We start from the raw sequence: 23,536 nt of genomic DNA, 5'->3' as shown, positions 1-23,536 counted from the left end.
GGACATGTTGAAGACAAAATGACTTCAGAAACCACTGAAACTTTCTCATGTGGAGCTTGGCCAGAGGGAGCATAGGGGCGGTGGATGCCATGAACCCCATAGCTCTCAAAAATTCCCTGGCTGTAATAGAGGCCAAAGGATGAAGAGTTTGAAAGAAGGACATGAGTGTTATGGTCTTGGGAGGAGGCAGGGATGCTAGGATACGCAAAGTCTATATTCTGCACCCGCAAAAAACATGTCCTTGAGATGGAGTCATAAAAGACTTTTTGAACTTTATTCTGAACTTCAGGCTTTGCAGAACAGAAATGGCAAAATTAAGGTTTTGCAATACAATCCCTGGAGAGGATGTCTTAAGCAGTAGGCTGTCCAAGTAATGAAAGACATGGATCCTCTGAAACCTGCAAAAAGCAATCACAGGAGCAAGGCATTTGGTGAATACCCTTGGGGCAGTAAAAAGCCAAAGGGCAAAGCTGAGAACTGAAAATGCCAGGAAGCAACAGAGAAATGTAAACACTTCCTGAAAAGGGGATGAATAAGGATATGGAGATAAGCATCTTTACGATCCAGAGACATCATATAAGCCTGAGGAAGCAAAAAGGGAACAAAATCTGAAGTGACAACATTCGAAACAGGAAGGCACCTTCAGAAAAGTGTTTAGATGAGAGAGGTCTACAATTCACCTACAAGTACCCTCTTTTCTGGGCACTAGAAACATCCTGGAATAAAATCCCCTCCAGCTTTGCGACATGGGCATCTCTTGAATAGTACCCTGAGTAAAAGATCTAGCACCCCTGGAAAGAAAGACAAGTGTTCCTGAGGGGGTTGAGGAGTACCCTTAAGAGGGGGAAGAGATTTCCAGACCATGAAATACCCCTGGCTGATAATGGACAGAATACAGGAATCCTGAGTAATCTTTAGCCAAACAGGAAGAGAGAGAGGAAGGGAAACATGAAAGTGGCTGGGAAGAATATGACAGTTAAACAGCACCTTGTTTATCAGGAAAAGGAGACTTCTGAGGCACAGAAGTCTGAATAGCCTTCGCAGGAGGAGCCCACTTGTCACCATTATTACTCTTAGGACGAGGGCGAGACTTCCTTTGAACAAAAGCTGGCTTACTTGGGGTACTTTCTCTGAAATATAGTCACAGGAGAGCTTGTTTCCCGTCATTCCTTTAACTGGTCTAGTCCAGATACAGATTTGCTATATCCAGGACTGTCTGTAAGCTTCTGAGCCCTCCAAAGCAAGTACAAATATGACACAGTCATTGTCCATGCTGGTGTGAACGACCTGAGACGTACCTCCCTGGACTACATGAAAAGAGGAATAGAGGAGCTCTCTGATTATGTAGCCCAGGCAGGTATGACCCTGACCCTGAGCAGTATCCTTCCTTCACCAAGAATGATGCCACAATATAGAGACAAGATGATCAGCTTTAACAATTGGCTTAATGTCTGGTGTCATTCCAAGGGGATCCAGTGTCTGTCTGCCTGGGATGACATGCTTGACAAGCCACGCTGCCGCATGAGGGACGGCTTGCACCTGTCACCCTGGGATTCCGGATATTGGCTAAGGCTCTTGCCACCCCATAGTGCCTTTTTTAGGCAAGGCTCAAATTCTAAACCTACCACCCTAGAAAACAAAAATGGGAAGAAACTGAGGGTAATGCTGCTTAATGCCAAAAGTCTAAATCTCAAAATGCACGCACTCGAGGCCCTTCTCAGTATGGAGAACATCGATGTCTGTGCTGTAACTGAAACCTGGTTCAAGGCTCCTGAGAGCACCCCGGCACTATTAGGTTTTACCTCATATCATGCATTCCGGCCCCAAAACCCGGACCACACCACAAAAGGAGGGGGTGTATCCATATTCATAAAGGATACCCACACCTCCAGGTTGGTGGCAATGCACAAAGCTCGAAACCATCCAGGTGCAACTAACCATAGGCAAAACTGCTCTACAAATTGTAGCATGCTACAGGCCACCCTCTCAAACTCAGGAACCCCACACAGCCTTCCTGAAGACACTGGAGGGTATAAACGTATCTCCAAACACCATCATATTGGGTGACTTCAACTACCCGAATATAGACTGGGAACATTACTCAAGCCCTAACTTTCTAGCCCAACGGTTCCTGGAGTTCATAAATTCAAATGCCATGGAACAGCTAGTCACTGTTCCCACGAGAGGAGAAAATATACTAGATCTCATTATCACAAACATGGAGACAAAATGCTCCACACTGGAAGTATATCCCTCATTGGTGAGATCTGATCATAAACTAATCTCACTGGAAATCCACATCCCGCCCCCACCCCAAACAAAAAAGACCACAGTGAAGAACTTCTTCACACTACTCAAGACTGGTGTGGTATCCTTCAAGGCCCCCGAGCCAGTGGAAACCACAACACAAGCTGCGGAAGCCCTTACAAATGACTTCTATGAACACCTCCAGGACTGCATGGATCAGGCAATCCCAAATAAAACCAAGACTCTTTCCACAAAGGGCAAACGTCCAGTCTGGTGGACCCCAGCCATTAACAAACTTTACAATAAGAGGAGAAAGCTATTACATGATAGAACAAAATCCATAAAAGGGAAGTCACCCCTGATCATTATTAGTAAAAAAAATACGAGCACTCATAAAATCAACTAAGGCCAATTTTGAGAGAAAAATTGCCATGGATTCAAAGGACAATCATAAGGCCTTTTTCAGCTATGTTAGGAACCTGGGTGGAAACTCCCAGATATGCTCAGAATTAGTCCAAAATGATACAAAAATCACTGAACCCACAGACATTGCCAACATACTGGCAGACAGGTTCAGTGCAAACTTCACCTCTCCCTAAAGGAGAGATAACTATCCCAGCGAGTGTAGCCTCCCAGACATCTCAAATGCGCAGGTGAAAGCTGCTCTCTAAAGCTAAAACACAGCATCAATGGGACCGGATGGTGTCCCCGGCTGTGCTACGAGCTAAATGAGGAATTAAACCCGCACATAAGGCAGCTGTTTAATCTCAGCCTTACCACAGGATACGTGCCCAAGGAGTGGCGTACGGCAACTGTGGTACCACTCCACAACGGCTGTGCCTCTACGCACCCTGGTAATTACCACCCCATAAGCTTAACAAGTCTAGTCTGCAAAGCTATGGAGAGGATCATAATGGAGCTCATAAACAAAGGTATAGGGGACTTGCACACATTGGACCCGACCAGTTTGGCTTCAAGGGCAGATCATGCCTTTTGAACTTGGTGACTTCTTCGAAACAGTCACCAAGGGCATTGATGAGGGAAAGGCAGTCCATACAGCCTACCTTGACCTTGAAAAGGCTTTCGACACAATACCCCACTCGGGTATTGTAGAAAAACTTACCAGCTTAAATGTAAACCCATATGTCACAAGATGGGTTGCAAACTGGCTTAAGGACAGAACCCATAGGGTTAGAGTTGCTGGCGCTATGTCAGACTCCAAGCCGGTCACAAGTGGTGTCCCACAGGGCTCGGTCCTTGGCCCCCTATTGTTCGGCATCTACTTCTCAGACGTACGGGCCAACATGGGAGGACTTTGGCTGACAAAGTTTGCAGACGACTGCAAACTGGGCGCCATAGTGGAAAGTGCATCGGACACGGATATCCTTAAGAAGGGACTCACGGAAACAGATAGCTGGTGCCAGAGCCATGGCCTGAAGTTAAACACCAAAAAATGCATAGTCATACCCTTCGGGAAAAACAAGGTAACCCCAAGCTACCATATAGGTGGCAATCCACTAAGCACAGAAGAGGTTATCAGGGACCTGGGGACCCAGGTTGACAGTGGCCTTTCTTTTGACACTCACGTTGCTAAAGTGGTTAGAAAGACCTTCTATATTGCCCACCTGATCATGAAGGGATTCACATCCAGATCTAGTGAGGTCATTGTTCCCCTGTACTCTTCACTTATCAGACCAATGATCGAGTACAATGCCCCATTCGGGATGTATCTCACCCGACATCTGCAGCAATTGGAGAGACCCCAAAAGTTCCTCACCAAAAGGATAAAGGGACTCCAAAATCTGTCATATGCTGCCAGATTGAAGAAACTCCAGCTCTATTCAGTCGCATACCGTCTGCTCAGAGGTGACATGTGCCTGACATACAAGGCCATGTCCAAGCCAGAATTAATGGACATGCTCCACCTCAAAAAATCCAAATCCACCAAAACCACTAGAGCAAGCGACTTAAACCTTAGCACAGATATAAATAGGATGTGCTGGAGGGATAGATTTATCACTCAGAGACTCCCTATGCTGTGGAATAAAATCCCGGTCCATGTGAGGCAGAGCACCTCGCTGGCTCTGTTCAAGAGAAATCTTGACCTGTGGATGGGAGATCGAGGTTTACCTGAATCATCTCTGTGTCACTGCTGGACAGAGGCACAACAAACTAATGGGCACAGTATTTTTTCATATAAGGGGTGGCGTAAGCCACAAAACTTTGGGCTAGGCTTATAAATGCCTTAGGGCAGATAGCCTAGTATAAACCTATGAACCAAGCCTTTCTGTGTTGGTGGGAAGCCTTTTAGCTTATCAGTGGGAGTGGTAAGCACTAGGTAGCCTATCTACCACAAGAGTGGTTTCTGGCCCAGAAATTTTAGTTTATTGGCCGTTTGGGCAGTTTTTCCACCTCTTTCAACCATCTGGTTTAAAAGCCTGCGTTTGCGCTTGTTTCCCACCATTCCTGTAACTAGTCTAGTCCAGCCACAGGTTTGCTGTATCCAGGACTGTCTGTAAGCTTCTGAGCCCCCAAAGCCTTTCTGTGCTGGAGGGAAGCATTCTAACTTATCAGCGGGAGTGATAAGCACCAGGTGGCCTATTTTCCACAAGATCCAGGTACAGATTCTTAGTTTTAGCACTTGAATTTGCTTATTCGTATTCAGCACTTGTTCAGAACTTGTTAGCACTAAATAAGCTACAAATTACTGCAGCACTCAACCTTCCTCTTTACCTAGAGGAAAACAGTTTTTGTACTTACTTTCCTCACTTGCTTAGAGAAAAACAGCTCTTATACTCACTTTCCTCACTTGCCTAGAGGAAAGTAGTTTTTTAGTCAGACATGTCCAAGGGTCAGCTCCCAGTGTTCTCTCCTATCTATCTGATGAATCTGGGCATCTTGGGGTAATGTAGCAATTGCATCATGCACACAGACAACCCTCGCCTCCTACCACCCAACACCACAGCGTGTGAGAGATGCACTTATATAGCCAAACTGGAAGCAAAGCTCTCTTCACCCAAGACTGGATTAGACAGTCAAGAGGAGAAGGTAAACACTTGCATCACACCACACTCATCACATAGTCCCACTAAACCTACACCACCAAAATCCACACATAGAAACACAAAAACATTTGCAGAGGCTCTCAATAATCTGCTCAAAGCAACAGAGACCTCCAAAGCAGAAACACAAGCAACCTCCACCCCCCAACACAACCCAAATGACACATAGCCCACAGACTCAGTGTGCCACTCAACCACAGCCCATAAGGCAAAACAACGTACCCAACATACTAGTCACAGGTGACTCTATAGTCAGGCACACTGATGTCCCACTGAACAGGCTAAACAAGGAGAAGGTTACTGTCAGCTGCCTGTCGGGTGCCAGGATCTGCCACATAACCCACGCACTCAGGTCACTCCACAACAAGTACAAATATTACTCTGTCATTATCCATGTTGGTGTGAATGACCTGAGACGTACTTCCCTGGACTACATGAAAAGAGACATGGAAGAGCTCTCCGATCTTGTAGCCCAAGCAGGTATGACCCTAGCCCTGAGTAGCATCCCCTGACATCACCCAGAATGATACCACAGTACAAGGACAAAATGATTGACTTCAACAATTGGCTAAGCTTCTGGTGTCATTCTAAGGGGATCCAGTATCTGTCTGCCTGGAAAGACATGGTCGACAGACCACAATGCTTTCCCAGAGATGGCCTGCACCTGTCAACCCTGGGATTCCAGATACTGGCTAAGGCTCTTGCTGCCCCTATAGTGCCTTTTTTAGGGAAGGTTCAAATGACAAATTCACCACCATAACAGGAACAGGCAAGCAAAAACTGAGGGTAATGCTACTCAATGCTAGAAGTCTAAACCTCAAAATGCACTCCCTCAATCCTTAAAATGGGGAACAATGACATCTGTGCAGTAACTGAGAACTGGTTCAAGGGTCCAGAGAGAATTCCTGCATTACCAGGCTATAACTCATACCACACTTTACGGCCACCTAACCTGGACCAGAACACAAAAGCGGAGGTGTGTCCATATTCATTAAGGATATCCACACCTCCAGGCTAGTTGCTCAGCATAATGCATCCGAGGTTATCCAAGTACAACTAACTCTGGGCAAAACTGCAATCCAAATTGTAGCTTGCTACAGATCCCCCACCATGCCCCAGGATTCCCACTCCTCTTTTCTTGATATACTGGAAAATATTAGGGTTCAACTAAACACCCTAATTTATGGGTGATTTCAACCACCCCACCATTAACTGGGAAAACTACTCATGTACCAACTCCTTCGCTCAACGCTTTCTGGAATTCATAAATTCCAATGCCCTGGATCAACTTAACCACACCCCCACCAAGGGCAACAATATCCTAGACCTAGTCATTACCAACATGAGTGACCGGTGTGCCACACCTGAAGTCAACTCTTCGATGGTCAGATCCGACCATAAGCTAATCACCCTAGATATCCACATCCCGCCCCACCTCCCATTAAAGAAATCACGATAAAACATTTCTCCAAAGCCAACTTCATGCTTCTTAAGACAGAAGTGGCGAACTTCATGACACCCATCCAGATGGAGATTACAGTTATGACTGCTGAATCCTACACAAATGCACTCTATAAGCACTTACATGAGTGCATGGATAGTGCTATCTCAAACAGAACCAAGACACTATCCTCCAAAAAAAGGAAGTCAAGCTGGTGGTCTCCTGCCATAAACAAACTCTACAACAGAAGGAAGAAACTGTTGCAAAAGAGAGTAAAATCTCATGAGTGGAGGAGTCCCCTGGTCAGCCTCAGTAAGAAGCTGAGATCCCTTATAAGATCCTCCAAAGCTAGCTACAAAAACAAAATTGCCACTGACTCTAGGGACAACCACAAAGCATTCTATAGCTATGTCAAAAATCTCAATGGCAACACCCAGATCTGCTCTGAGTTACAGCACAACGGCATGAAAATTACAGAATCAACTGATATTGCCAACGTCCTAGCAGATAGGTTCAGTGCTACCTTTACCCCCCTCTCACCTCCTAAAGGGCCTATATCTATACAGGAAGAATGCAGAGTCCCTGTAATCACAACTACGCAGGTAAAAGCTGCACTCTCTAAAGCCAAAAACACAGCATCCATGGGACCGGACAACATCCCAAGCTGTGTTTTACATGAACTTCAGAATGAACTGGCTCCCCACCTAAGCACCACGTTCAATCATGGTCTCACATCAAGCTTTGTGCCTACTGAATGGCACACAGAAACAGTTATTCCACTCTACAAAGGGGGAGCCACCACTGATCCCGGGAACTATTGGCCTGATGAGCCTGGTCTGTATGGCCATGGAAAGTATCATCATGGAACTCATAAACAAAGACACTGGTAACCTCCAAACTCTGGACCCCACCTAGTATGGGTCTGTGAATGACAGATCATGCCTCCTGAACCTGATCGACTTCTTTGAGGCAGTCACGAAAGCTGTAGATGAGGGTAAGGTGGTTCACACAGCCTATCTTGATCTCGCCAAGGCTTTCGACACCATCCCCCATTCTGGAATTATAGCTAAACTCACTAAACTAGGTATAAATCCCTACTTCACAAGATGGATTGCCAATTGGCTCACTGACAGAACCCACACTATAAAAGTTGCAGACTCCAAATCTGACTTCAAACTAGTGACAAGTGGAGTACCACAGGGTTCAGTCCTGGGACCTCTCCTGTTTGGTATCTACTTCTCTGAAGTACAGACTAACACAGAAGGCCTTTGGCTAATGAAGTTCACAGATGAATGCAAACTGGGAGCCATAGGCGAGTCCCCAAATGATGTGGACATCCTACAGAAGGGCTTCACTGGGACAGATGCCCGGTGTCAGAGCCATGGCCTCAAGCTCAATGCCAAAAAATGCACTGTCATCCCCTTCGGTAAAATCTCTGTACCCATGAACTACCACATAGGCGGCAGTCTACTTAATACCGAATATGTGATAAGAGACCTGGGGACCCAGGTGGACAGTAGTCTCTCCTTTGATAATCACATCGCCACCGCAGTCAGGAAATCCTTCTATGTAGCACACCTCATCACAAAAGAGTTCTCATCTAGGAAAAAAGATGTCATTGTTCCCCTCTACTCGACACTCATTAGACCCATTAGAGAGTACAATGCCCCTTTTGGAATGTACCTCAAGACATCTGCAGCAGCTGGAAAGGCCACAGAAGTACCTAACAAAGAGGATTACTGGCTTCAAACAGATGCCCTACAGTGACCGTCTCAAAAACCTCCAGCTTTACTCCATAGCATATCCCCTACTCCGAGGTGATCTCTGCCTAACTTATAAAGCTATGTCAAACCCAGAGCTGTTGGACACGCTACACCTACAAAAATCCCAATCCCTCCGAGCTACATGCTCTAGGGACCTAAACCTTGTCACCACAATAAACAGGATATGCTGGAGGGATAGATTCCTGTCCCAGAGACTTCCCATACTCTGGAACAAGCTACCCATCTATATCAAGCAAAGTTCCTCATTAGCACTCTTCAAGAAAAATATTAATAAGTGAATGGGAAATAGGAAATACACCTCGGGGATCACTTTGGTGGCTCTGCTCGACAGGGGCACAGGAAAATAACTTTCTTGGGTGGTGTAAGCCAGGGAACCTTGTTGGCTAGTCTTACTTAGGCCTGTGGGCTGATAGCCTAGTACCTACCTATGAACCTATAAACACATGTTTAAGTTCTTGTAAAGTCTTGCCTTTATCTTGGAGACTTAAACAAAGCAGCAGCTTCCCCAAACAAGTGTTTATTATCAAGAGGACCATCCATCAACTTAGCCTTAATATCATCAGGCAAAGGTTGAAGCTGAAGCCAAGAATACCTCCCCATCTCTGACACAAAAGCAGCAGCTCTAGAGGAAGCATCTGCTGCATCATAACTACCCTTGATGGAATGACAAACCACCTTGGAGGAAGTCCCTAACAGGGAAAAGGCAGAAGTTTTACCCTCTGAGTTTGGAAGACCAGAAATAATCTGACAGACCTGGGAAAGGAGAGCCAACAAGTGCCTGAACATATGGTTCTTATAATTAACAACCCTAAAAGCCAAGGTAGCACAGATATAAACCTTCTTGCCTAACCTTTCCATGGTTCTGCTATCTTTATTAGAGGGCAGTAACTTAGGAGAAGGAAGCAATGAAGATGACTTGTCAGAAGCTACAGACACCACTGAAGGGTCAACTGAAGGACACTTGCACAAGAATTTACAGTCCTAAGACAATCTACAGAAATTACCGGGTTTCTTGGGGGCAGGGGCTTGAGTGTCTGCAGCCTTAAAATCATTAGAAAATGCATCCAGCAAAGCAGCCAAAACTAGATGGACAGCAGAAGGTATCTGCGTATCCATCTGCAGTAACTCATAATACCTTTTTTGTATCTCAGAAACCTGAGCACAATCCTATTTAAAGAACTCCATCATCCTAGAGATTGTATCCCGAAAAGAAATCTCTTCAAAGGGAGTATCAGGACTGGTAGATTTCTCTTCCTCAGATCCATAATCCAAAGAAGAGGGAATCTGTGAGGGGTATGCAAGGGATTCCTCATCTGAATCCACCTCCTCCTTACAGGAATCCTATTCTCTGGGTCTTTTAAAGGGAGTGAGGACCAAGGGGGGCTGGAACAGAAACTCCCTGAGGAGGTTTTAAAGCCATCAAAGCACTAAATCCCTGAGTGAAGGACTGCCATTCATTATGTGAATCCTTAGGTACTGTTGAACTGAACCATTCACTAAAACAGTACACCCAGTACTGTGTAGGTGAATGAAACTCCAACCTTAAATAATAGGCAAGAAATAAAATGTCAGAATTATGCTAGCTCATAGATTAATATTGGGAAAAAAAAGGGGGAAAATTGTTAAATGTTTTATGTAAATACTAGAAATGTGTTAAAAGATCCTGGAAAGAAGTAATCTCAGGAAATTAGTAAAATAACCTAACAATCCTGGGATAATGTAAATATAGCCTTAATATGCCAACTATAGCAGAAGGATTGTTTGGCTAAGCTGTTTTTCTTTTTTTTTTTTTTTTTTGTGTGTCTCTATACTTCCTACTTCTTTTAAATAGGTGCCAAGTATATATTTTATAACCCACACAGATTGATGTGGAAAAACATCACTATAGGCACCAAAGAAGGCCGAAACCTGAATAAGTAAAGGGGAGGAAAAAGAAGTCAAATGAGAGAAAAATGTAAAAATGACAAGATTGATTGTTTAACAATATTACTATGGTACACATATTGCTATAATTTACTGAGGAATGTATATTAATATGCTGTTTTAAAAATACTATTAGAAAGAATTAGTCACAAGACAAAAACAATACATGCTGTACCTTAAATGCAATACCATCACTGTATAAATAATATGTTGGAAGAGGCTAGGGATATTAAGTAGCAGTGTTTGTTGAGGGAACTAGTTTGTTCAGCTTTGTCCACATTGTTTATAGTAACACAGGGGGGATACTATGGAGTAAATCTATATCTAAAAAGAAAACACATTCCAAGATTAGACGTAAAGGTAAACCATATAATGAACCTTCATCCTCCCCAGATTATTCCTGGTCCAGGGATATAGTGGTTTGGCACAGTGTAGGACGGGATAAATAGATGCTTTCCTAAACCATCACACAGTAACATATACAAAACTAACAAAACAAAACTAATATACATGGCATATCTAAGGAATACACCTAATAAATAAATGTGGGAAATAGAATCATGGAATGTTAAAGGGCTCCAAAACAAGAAGAAAAGAAAACTATTCTTACACCTTACATTAAAAACCACAGCCAACGTCATACTAATACAAGAAACGCACTTGACTGCAGATCAATGGGCAGAAATTAGAAGAAAGAAATGGATAAGTCAAATCATAGCTTCAGAGGGGAAAACAAACAGTGCTGGGGCTGCCATAATAATTAAAAACCAATTTAAGGAAAAAATACTTAAAACCAAAGCTGACAAGGAGGGAAGATGGTGCTATGTAACATTTAATAGTCCTACAACACCAAAACCTATAATGGTACTTAATGTTTACGCAACCAAACACTTTTTTATGTCATTATACCCAACCTTAAACCAATTTAAAGATCACTACCTAGTGATTGGAGGTGACTGGAATACATATCAAAACCCAGAAAAGGATAAATCTAATCTGACCAAATCACATAATAAACAAGCCACATTAGCCCTTAATGAACTCAAACAAAATGTCAAACTATATGACCCTTTTAAACATGGGAACAGTGCAGATAAAACAGGGAAATTCACATTCTATTCGCAATGCCACAAAATGTGGTCAAGGATAGACTTCTTCTTAATCTCTGACATATTCATTAACATGGACCCAACAATAACTATACATACCAGGTTCTTTTCAGATCACTCCAAAATCACACTGAACATTAACTGGGACAAAAAGATATATTTAGAGAATAGGGGTCATAATTGGTCATTAAACCCTAATTTACTTTCCAAAATGGATGTAATAAAAGAAACAGAAGCAATACTAAAAATAGCTCTTACAAATATCACCAACTGACATAGAATGGGCTGCAACCAAAGCACAAATCAGAGGATTGTTTATCAAAAAAGCAGCATACTATAAAAAAATACAACTGAAAGAGGAGCACATACTGAAAGGGAAAATAGAGCATCTTGAAAAAGAACTAATAAATAACCCTAAGAACCAAACAGAAGCAGAACTTTTAAAACTGCAAAGGTATCTATATAGGTTAGAAACCAGGAACCTATCTTTCTATGAAGCCAGAATGTTAGCCACTTACGCAGAAGAAGCTCAAATACCATCTAGAGCTCTGGCCAGAATTATCTGCCAACACAAAAATGCCTCCAATATATCAGAAATAAACTACAGAGACAAAAACTACACAAGGAATGAGGACATTATTAAAACAGTTGAGCAAATATGCTCTCAAATATATGGAGCACAAATGCGGCAAACCTCAAGGGAAGATAGAACTCTTTTCTTCAAAACTGAAATTCCTAAACTAAATTTAGGCCAACAAAAAAACTAACTGAGCCGATATCCATCAGTGAAATTATTACAACAATCAAACACTTAAAAGTGCATAAGGCTCGGTCCAGATGGACTCGCATCAGAATTTTACAAAGCATTTTCCCTTGATAGCCAAACTACTATACTATACACTGAATTACATAATAAACTATAAAATAAATGATATCCACTTTAATGCCTCTAAAACTATATTTATATTAAAAGAACACACAGACCCCAAAAACCCCGACAGCTACAGACCCATCTCCCTCTTAAATATAGATACTAAAATATTTACCTCTATACTTGCAAACAGAATGAAAAATCTGATAGAAAAAATCCTCTCCCCAGAACAATCCGGTTTTACACCACATAGACAAACTAGTGACAATACATTAACATTAAATGCACTAATATCCTACGCTAACGGATACAATATCAACATCTACACAATGGTAGTGGATGCCCACAAGCCATTTGATAGGGTTAATCTAGAATTCCTACTCCAAACACTACCCTACTTTAATATACCCAATAACTTCATTCAGATCATCCAAACTCTCTATAGCAACCCATGACCATGGCATCAACGGGCACCCTTTTTCCCCTAAAACTGCCTGTCCACAAGTGGTGCCATAATCTTGTCTGGTCTCTGAGGTATGGGTTCAACTGTGTCGGATTCCTTCAATGTCTGCCAAGAGACCAAATCAAGAAGCTTATCAAATGGCAGTTACCCAGAAGGTAGACAGGTCAATACCAAAAGCTCCAGGAACACAGACTCCTTAGATGAAGGGTTGCTTGGCATCCAGCCAACTCTCTGCTTTAGGATTTCAAGGATGTCTCCAAGTGAGACATCTTCAGAAGGTGACCATGGGGACCATTCACCTTCATCAAAATCTGTATCTTCTGTGATTGACTCCTCTGGGGAGTTTAACTGCTTCCTCTTACACATTTTCTTCTTAGAGAGTTCATCAGTGGGATGCTCTGGGGAGGTGTCAGAAGAAATCATGATAGCTTGTTTGGAAGCCTGGGGGCTCTCAAACTGGCTGTCCCTGTGGAACAGTGACGATGCTCCATGAGCAGAGACATCAAGGCTGTACACTGGAGATCTGAGGGGGTTGGATCTGTCTGTTCTGCTGAGGCAGATAAAACTCTCTCCATAGCCTCAAAGGCAGACTACCGCAGAGAGGGAGAAGACCTCAGATCTAAAAAGATAATCTTTTGAAACAGCCATCCCCTCCCACTCCGAAGGCAATCCCCCCTGAGGCCGAAGCCAGAGTCGGGCTAATCCATGCTGAGGCTCCGAGGCACAGGGACAATTCCAGCAACTTCAGCACTGACTGCAACACCTTGGACCCAACAGAGCAGCTTTGGCTCCGAGAGCTCTCCAGATCCCACTGGACCATAGCAATCAGAGTAAGCTTTGAATCTGAAGGTATTGCTACCTTCGGATCTGAGCCAGACAAAGCCGGAAGGCCAGGATCCAAGGACTCTGAGACAGTAGAATGAAGCAGAACAAGAACTTGTAGTGGGGGTGTAGACAAAGAATGGACCTCCTAACCCGAAGAGGTTGAATCCAGTAGGGCACCCATCTGACTTTGAGATAATCTTCCACACCACTTTTTCCACATCTTCCTTTAAACTCCTGGAAGAGCAAGTTGAAACCAAGGATTGGGACTTGAGTCTCTCCAAAAAAAAGTGAGGATATTCTTGACGGGACAGGTTCTACAGCTGGAGAGTATCTTGTTCTGGGCAAAGACATAACTGAAGAAGTAGTTGGATCCAAATCTTTTTTCGTAGGATCTGCGGAAATCAGATCCGCCATTTTTTTTCTATTTTCTTTCTCGGACCCAGGGTTAAGGTTGGATCCATTTTGGCTTTTTCTTAGAAGTCTCTGAAACTGTAGATTTTGGAGGCATTGTTTTTGGTACTTTAGATTTGGTGGAATCTCCAGATATAGCTTCACTAAAAAAAGAGAGGAGCAAGCTTTTTAAGATGAGCTTGTTCTTCCATTCAGCAAGTGCTCTGGGGTTAAAACCGGGGCAAATCGAGCAATCCTCCTGAAGATGCAATGGTCCCAAGCAGTACACACAAAGTGTGGGCATCTGATAGAGGAATTTTATGCCCACACTTTTCACATTTTTTTAAATCCCACTAGGCCTTTGTCTGCTATAGCCCAACAAACAGCCAAAAACTATGTAATAATAATTTTTTTTGTTAGAAAAGAAGAAAAAAAGGAAAGAGAAAAATTACCAACAATGGTAATTAAAAGGAGTTACACAAAGCATAGAAGGAAATTAACACTAGCAATAGTATTTATGATGTACACCTGTACGATATCAAAAAGAGAGAAAGACAATATTAGCAATAGTATCCCAGAAAGTACTGACTGTATGAAAAGGGGTAAGGGAAGAACCAAGAAAAGTTAGGAAATATTTAGGAAATATTACGTTTTTGACATACAAGAAAAATAACACGCATCTAAAAGTCACTTGAGAGCAAAGGTGAACCACGTCTTTCATGAAATCTGAGGTACTTGAGGTTGGTGCATTATGGGTAAGGGAGAAGGTCAAGAGTTTTAGATTGCCATAAGCTTTAAGCAATAGGTGAGTTGGATGCGGTAGTCCCAATAGCAATGCTGAAGGATTACCTAGAAAGGTATATGTACAAAAAGACTTCACACCATTGTCAGAAAGCTGTGTTTCTTGAGGGATACTCCTAGGAATCTTGCTTGAGGTTATTGAAGAGGGGAAAATGTGGAGCCAGAGGTGATGCCAGGCTAAGGTGCTTATGTCAGGCTGGATAAAGTGAAATGTATTCTTTTTTTAAATGTTTTTTTTTCTCTTCTGTTTCTGGCATGATTACTTGTAATGGATGTTCTCCTACTAAACACTTTTACTTGTCCAGATGTTAAAGGACAAAGTGAGGGGCTTCAATGTCATATCTAGTGGCAGGGCTGTCAACAGTCCTTCACACTAGGCTTTAATGTAACCTGAACATAAATGGTGGATTGAAATAAAACTTGGAAGTTAATCTGTTTTGTGAATATTGTTTTGAAAGAAATAAATCGATCAAAATAAATAAAGAACAAAGCTTATTAGCAGCCCTTAGCCTTAACCCACTGCTATACCAACACTACCTGTGTTTTGCAATTATGTCAGTTTGTGTTTTGCATATTGTTTCAATATGGACGTTAACATTAATACTTTTTTATACTGGATGTTATCATCAGACACAATCTGTTTTTAAAAAGTGTTATGAAATGGGTTTAAATTACCAACAGTAATTCCTTGACTAGACCCCGTACCATTAGGTAAATTGTTGGGTTCCTATTAGAAGAGAGAACGCTAAAAATAGTAAAAGTACAGTTTTGTACTTACCATAAATGTAGATGTTCGAGTGTACACCCTGCTGCAGTCATCACACTTGGGTTATCCTGTCGTCAGGCGGTCCCGCAGTCAGACGGAATTCCAAAGTCTTGGTCCGGCGTCAGTTGCTGTCGCCTCTTCCCTGACGTCAGTGCCCCAGGGGTATATATAATGCAACTGACGCCATTTTCTTCAGTTTTTCTTGCCCCAGATGTCAGGTGCCCCCAAAAAGGTGGTCAGAAATTAGTACCAAAAGGAGTAACCACAGCACAAACACAAAATCCCTTCAGCTATAAGCAAATACATCAGTAAGGCATAGAAGAGATTTAGCCAGTAGATCAGAGGGGATGGAGGGGGGGTAACCTGGACTGCAGCAGGGTGAACACTCGAACATCTACATTTATGGTAGGTACAAAACTGTACTATGTTCATCATGTTACCCTGCTGCAGTCATCACACTTGGGTTGAATCCCAAAGCTAAGGTAGGGAGGAGGGATCATAGAGGGTTAGTGGAGGCTATAAGGCCCTGCAGAACTGCAGTGGCGAAGCCCCCTCTGGACTTTGAGTAAAAAGGTAAGTGATAGTGTTTAGCAAAGGTGTGTACTGAACTCCAAGTTGCAGCTTCTAAAATTTCTTGGTTGGAACCCCCTGAGAAAGGCTGTAGAGGTAGCTGTTGCCCTGGTAGAGTGGGATCTAATGGTAGCAGGAAGTGGTTTCCCATGATGGGTATAGCAGAAACATATGCAATGACCTATCCATTTAGAAATGGTTTGCTTTGATATAGCCTCCCCTTGAGAAGCTGTAGCATAGGATACAAAGAGCTGGTCAGATTTTCTGAAAGCCTTAGTTTTGTCCAAATAGTAACAAAGCTGCCTGTGAATGTCCAAGGAATGCAGGAGTCTCTCACCTTTGTTCTGTGGATTGGGGAAGAAGGTGGGTAAGTGGATGGCTTGATTTAAAGCTACACTGGAAACCGCCTTAGGCATAAAGGAAGGATTAGTTCATAGAGAAACTCTGTCTTGATGAAAAATGAGGAAAGGTTCCACTGCCATTAGTGCCTGTAGCTCTGAGACTCTTCTAGCTGAAGTTATTGCTAGGAGCAGGGCAGTCTTCCATGATAGGAACTATAGATCTGCAGAGAAAGCTGGTTCAAAGGGAGGTAGCGTTAGGTGTTCCAGAACAAAATTGAGGTCCCATGTTGGTGTAGGAGCTCTCCTGGGTGGTCTAATGTATTTTGCCCCTCTGAGGAACTGCCTTAGAAGAGGATGTGAAAATAAAGGTGGATCCGTGTTGTAGTGAGCTGAAATAGCCGAAGCATGGATTTTAATTGAGGAAAAGGAAAGCCCTTTGTGCAACATCTCAGCTAAATACTGTAGAATGTGAGACATGTGAGGCTGAATTGTGTCTTGGCCTATAGCTTGGTTCCACGCACAAAACCTTTTCCATTTGTCTGAATAAGCCTTCCTGGTGCTTGGCCTCCTGGCTTCCAGAATAACATCCAGAACTGCTTGTGAAAGAGGTGCTGGTTGGATGTTTAGATGATTTGCCATGCAGCCAGATTTAAAGTTTTGAGCTGGCTGTGAAGAATCTGATTGTTTTGTTGTGTGAGCAAATGGGGGATTTGAGGCAATATCCATGGTGGGCTGTGAGCCATATTTTTCAATAGCGGATACCAGTGCTGGCGTGGCCAGTCTGGGGCTATGAGAATCACTCATGGCCTCTCCTTTTTGACGAGAGGCAATGGAGGAAAGGCATATACTGTCAGGTTTTTCCAACTGAAAGAGAGAGTCCACTTTCCAAGCTTGATGGTGAAATGTCCTTGTACAAAATTTTGTCAGTTGATAGTTTTGAGGACTGGCAAACAGGTCTATGTCTGGAAGGCCCCATTTTTGAGTTATCATTGCAAATATTTGTGGATCTAGTTTCCACTCGTGGGGATCCTTGATGTTTCTGCTGAGGTCGTCTGCCAATGTGTTCTTCTGTCCTGGCAGGAAATGAGCTTGTAACTGGACTTGGTAGGCCAGAGCTGTGTTCCATAAGGTCACTGCTTGCCTGCATAGAGGGTAAGAATGTGTACCCCCTTGTTTGCTTATGTACCACATAACTGTGGTGTTGTCCGTCTTTATTGCAAGTTGTCCTGGATGTAATAGATCCTTGAAGGCTGTCAGAGCTTTCTGTACAGCTAGCATCTCTTTTTGATTTGTGTGCAGATTTCTTTGGTCTGCAGTCCATAGGCCTTGAATGCATTGTCCTGCCATGTGTGCCCCCCAGGCGTAGTCTGAAGCATCTGTTGTGATAGTTTGCCTGGCTGGGGGCAGGGTGAAAGGCTGACCCTTGTTGAGGTGACATGCCTGTGACCACCATAGAAATTCCTGTTGTAGGCAGGGAATGAGAGATATCATTGTGTCCAAGCTGTGGCTGTGTTGAGACCATATGCTTTTTAGGTACCACTGTAATTTCCTCATATGCAGCTTTGCAAATGGTATTATTAGTATGCAAGATGCCATGAAGCCCAAAGCCTGCAGAATTTTTCTTGCAGTTAATTGGGTCTTTGTTGCCATTGTCTTGAAATATTGAGTCAGTTGTAGTTGCTTGTCTGGTGTAAGATAAGCCTTCTGGGCCGTTGTATTCAAGCTGGCACCCAGGAATGTAATTTTTTGTGAGGGTACTAGTTTTGACTTCTTTTCGTTTACTGTGTACCCCAGGCAGTTTAGTAGATGCTTTACAAAGGCCAGATGATGTAAGAGAATGTCTTTGCTTTCTGCTTGGATGAGGCAGTCGTCCAGGTATGGATATATTTGAATTCCTCTTTGTCTGCAGTATGCAATTACTGGTGCCAGGCATTTTGTGAAAACTCTGGGCGCAGTAGATAAGCCAAAGGGCAGTGCAGAGAATTGGTAATGGGTTGAACCTGCAATGAAACGGAGGTATCTTCTGCAACTTTGTCTGACAGGGACATGCAGGTATGCCTCCTTGAGGTTCAACGTAACTAGCCATGCTTCCTTGCCCAACATGGGAAGTAGCTGCTGTAGTGTTAGCATCTTGAATTTGGGTACTTGCAAGTAAGTGTTTAGAATTGAAAGGTCCAGAATTGGTCTCCAGGCATTGTCCTTCCTGGGCACTAGAAAGAGTCTTGAATAAAATCCTTGGCCTTGCTCTCGAGTAGGTACCAGTTGAATGGCTCTCATGTCAATGAGAGCTGTAATTTGCTTTTGTGCCTCTGCCCATTGATTTTGGGGCAGGTTTGGCATTCCTCTTTTCATTGGCAAAGTGTGAAAGTGGATTCTGTATTCTCGTAAAATTATGTCTAGGACCCATTTGTCCTTTGTGACAATGTGCCAGTTGTCTGCAAAAAGTGCGAGTTTTCCCTCCAAGGGGGCTGCCAAGAGAGTATTGCTTGGCCAGATGAGGTGTAAGTCATTAAGTTTGCCTTCTGATGGTTTGAGACCTGTCTTCTCCTCCCTTCTGTGTTGTAGAGCCCCATTGGCGAGGTTTATACTGGGCTTGCGGTTGTCCTCTGCCTCTTGGACGTCTGTATTTACCCCTCTGTGGTCTGTCAGTGGCTGGAAAGGACCAATTTTTTGTTGGCCAGTTTCTGCTGAAGCGAGGGGGTTGTACTTGTAGGAAATCTTTGACTGTCTGCATAGATTTTGCCTTATCTTCCATTTTCTTTAAAACTTCTTCTGCTTTAACTCCAAAAAGAACATCTTGCTGTAAGGGAGCATCTAGTAGTTTTGCTTTGACATGATCTGGCAGAGTTTGTTCCTTTAACCAAGCATGCCTACGTATAACAGACCCAGTGACAGCTGCTCTGCAGGAGGCCTCCAAAGAATCAAACCCACATTGTAAGGTATGTTTGCCCACCTGCTCAGTGGCATGCAACAGATCCTGTACTTCTTTCGATTCAGATTGTTGAGGGAGAGAGGTTATTTTTGCTTTAACTGAGAGATTAGAAATTGCTGATACTTAAGCATGTGAAATTGACAATTCAGTGCCCTCATAGCTAGTGTGGCTGAGGTGTAAACCTTTTTCCCCCACCTGTCTAGTGCTCTGGAATCCCTCTCAGAAGGTACTGGGTTTTTAGCCATAGAAGCCTTAGCCCCCTTGGGACCCTGTGAGACAGTCTCTGGGTCAGATACAGTGCTTTTATAAATAAATTTGTGGGAATCAGGCACTCTATAGTATCTGTCTGGCTTAGCCGGAGGAAGAGGTAGAGAGTCTGTGTTGAAACTGGATTCTAAATAGACATCATCCACAATGTCCAAAACTGGTGGGATGGCAAGTGGTCTGTGTTGGGGGAGTAAAAGAAATTCTCTGAGCCTTTTCTTTGAATCAGAGTAGTCCTGACCTTCCCAGTGAAAATGTTCCCTCATAGTGTGCAAAGTTTCCCCAAAGGAGTAGTCTTCAGGAGGAGAAGCTGAGGAAATAGAGTCCTCAGCATCAGAATCTTCATAAGGAGAGAAGGAGTAGTCTTGGTCCTCAGAGGAGTCTGAAGAAATGGACATTTGCTCAGAGGATGCATAATCTTCCTCTTGTCTAGGGCTTTTGTCAGGAGGGGGCTGGGAACCCCTGATTAAAGAAATCAAATCTTCAGCCATTTTGAGCATTTGTTTCTTAGGCATGGGGCCTTGAACAGGAGACTGAAGTGCAGTCCTTTTAGATTTAGAAGGAGTCTTTGACTTAGAAAACGTTTTAATGGTGAGTGTCGTCGGTCTGAAAACGCCTCCAGAGACAGATGGTGTTTCTGTAGTACCGACGTCCTTTGTAGCAAAGTCGTCAGAAGGGTCTGAAGTAAAAGGCTGCGTTGGCCTGGTACATTCCATCAAAATTTCCGTAGCAGTCTCGGGTTCCAGATCTGCGGTAGTCAGGGGCTGCATCGGAGCCTCACTGAGGACCGGAGACCGGATCGGCCGAAGCCTCGGAATCTGGCTTAGGCCTGGGCTGTCTGTCCTTATCCCTGCGTTTTTTGTGCACGCCGGTAGTCGGTTGCTCCGACGGCAAGGTGTAGTTAAATTTCCTACCGAAGTAGTGTCGTGCGAAATCAAAGCGTCTTTTAATAGTATGCTTATTAAACCTAGCACAAAACCGACAAGAAATGACGTTGTGGTCTGGGCCTAGGCAAGGTATGCAATAAGAATGAAAATCCTTATGAGGTATTTGCTTCCCACAAGAAATACAATTGTTAACTTTTTCTGACATCGGTCTGAGGCAAGAAAAGTTTCCTCAACGGGGTACTTAGCTTTATAGAAGACTTCGGTCTGAAATTCGAATTCGAAAATCTCAGGAGTCGGCCAAACGGCACTTGCGTACTGCTTCTGCTTCAGGCACCGCGTGGCAAGAAAGACTGAAGAAAATGGCGTCGGTTGCATTATATATACCCCTGGCGCACTGACGTCAGGGAAGAGGCGACAGCAACCGACGCCGGACCAAGACTTTGGAATTCCGGCCGACTGCAGGACCGCCTGACGACAGGATAACCCAAGTGTGATGACTGCAGCAGGGTAACACGATGAACATCACTCTTCTATCGAACTTGAAAATCTGAAACCGCAAAATATCACTGGCACGAACAGTAATTTTTTCCCTAGAGAAAAAAATCGCTGGGCCGTTCTTGGGACTTTGCTGTTTTCTCTACTGTGGTGCAATCTCAGAGTTGGTATATTTAAGTTAGGGGGTTGTGGGGGGCAAAGCCCCCTACTTTATTTTGTTTGTAACCCCCCCCCTTTTTTTTTTGTGATCAGCAATTTTTTCCTTGGGGGGGGGGGGGGTCGATCCAAGCCTTCGACATTTTGAAGTTTCGGGTTTTTCAGTTCAATAGAAGAGCTTTCGCTCTTCTAATATACACCCAAATTGTATAGTAACATGCTGCCCCAAATCCAGTTCAATAGCCAGAAAAGCTTATTTAAAAAAAGGTTTGTCTGTTTATAAATAATATTTCTCCAGTGTTGATCCTTGCTTAATGAAGGTTCAATATAGAGCAATTTCCAGGAGAAAAAGCTGTGAATCACTAGTAAAAACTGAAATCAGTCAGCGAGAGTAACATTAACTTATTCCGCAGGACTGTTTGCAACTAATTATCACCTAAAGTGTTTCACTAACTTTTTAGCTTGGCTCCATTTACATACTTCAACCATGTTATTTACCAAACTAGTTCAAGACACAGCATGACTGTTAAATACAGTTATTCTGTGCATTATTTCAGACACAGTGCTTTCCCACGCAGCTCCATCTTAATCCAACAGCAATAGTGAGAGTTCAAAATTCTGTTGGGTATAGCTATGAAATTAAAAGGAAATAACCATTACAGATAGGAAACAGTTAAGATGATAGGGAATATACTCAGGACTCAAAGCTTCCAAAATCTTCCTTTTGTCTCCTTAGAAGTATTTTGCCTTTTCTACATAGCATCTTTAAATAGGTCACTAATGCTTTTCTGAGAGTTAGCATTATGTTTTCATATGGTCTGCTTAACATGACTTTGATATTTTTTGAAATCTAGACAGAACATAAAACGGAGAGTTTTTGATAGAACTTGAAACATAAATTAAGTACTTGATAGAACAAACTAGCAAGTGAGAAAACTGGATTAATGTAAACACTGGAAAACTTACTGTCTTCTGTGACGAGTCTGAAGTAACAAAGCAGAGTTTTCAATTTTTCAGCTTTCCTTGGTGAGGTTCCTTCAAACAGTCTGGAAAAAAAAAGAATGCCCAGTTGCCATCAGCTAATAATCCATTTATATAAACATTTTAAGCCAATAGAGGGTACTTTCCCGTTATCTACAGGTCTAATGATCACGATAACTTGTTATAGTTGCATTCACTTGTAATTCACTTTAAACAATGGAAAAGTAACAAGTGAAGTCCAGCCCTTTGTAGTGACTGTGGTTAAATGTTCTGCAAAAACTGAAGTCCATAGAAAAATCCCACTTTGAGCCTTTAAAATGTTTCAAGCCTAACAACGCAAAGGATCCAGCTTGCCAATCATAAAGAGCCTATTATGTATTATAAAGCAGAGACATGACTTAATGCAACACCAACATAGTTAAACAAATGCCTCCAGACCTAATAACTTGGTTTAAAAGTGCATTTAAACCCACTTCACAAAAACATGAATCACTGAGGTAATTAACTGAAAAAGCCAACACTACTATAAATGGAAATTAGGCGTACAACAGGAAAACTCTCAGAAACATAATAGTAACGATCTACTCCACACCACTTCCGGAGCAACCATGGGCATAGAAACACATCATGCAAAAAATAAATAAATATCCAGCTGACTTGCATTTCTCAGCAATGAGCAGAAAAACAATAATCACAAAGATGATGAAAGACTCACGCAACATAATCAGATATTTCTGTAGGGAAAGGAAACGCACTGCAGCAAGCCAAAGCATGACCATTGTCATAGCACTAGAACCCTTACATAAAGTGTTGGGAGAATCAAGAAAAAGGGAAAACAAAATAAATATGTCAGTAACAGACTACAAAACAACTTATGCATCAGTCATAACTTACAAAGATAAAAACATCAATCAGTATTAGAAATTAAAACCTGCACTATAAAAGATCAATTAAATTATAAAAAGTATGACCCACCCATAATTAAAAAAAAAATAACAATTACACAATCTAATATCTTGTGCCACAAACTGTACTTTGGTATTAACTAGTAAAATGAAAACTCAGTAACTTGCCTGTAAATGACAGCACAATTCCCTAATAATTTCAGCCACTACTGCTATTCTCAGAACTTGTTAAAGGCCGTTCTAAGTGTGCTCTTCTTGCGATATAACAAGTTATCGTAGTCATTAGACCTGTTGCCCCGATAAGTGTAAAGTACCCAATAGAC

The 23,536-nt window shown here is 42.7% G+C and overlaps 1 protein-coding gene across 2 annotated transcripts in view; it reads right to left on the bottom strand.

Moving 5' to 3' along the window:
• The window catches only part of PARG (poly(ADP-ribose) glycohydrolase), a 2,766,579-nt gene that overhangs the window by 1,207,455 nt on the left and 1,535,588 nt on the right, over window positions 1-23,536 (bottom strand). For both annotated transcript variants that reach the window (XM_044056515.1, XM_044056516.1), the window contains exon 10: window positions 22,294-22,373. In XM_044056515.1, the coding sequence (XP_043912450.1) occupies window positions 22,294-22,373 (80 nt within the window). The remainder of the gene's footprint in view (window positions 1-22,293; window positions 22,374-23,536) is intronic.

This window comes from Protopterus annectens, chromosome 14.part0, assembly GCF_019279795.1.
Source record: "Protopterus annectens isolate FY-2018-M chromosome 14.part0, PAN1.0, whole genome shotgun sequence".
NCBI classification, from domain to species: domain Eukaryota; kingdom Metazoa; phylum Chordata; order Ceratodontiformes; family Protopteridae; genus Protopterus; species Protopterus annectens.
This window is presented reverse-complemented; position numbering and strand designations above follow the sequence as displayed.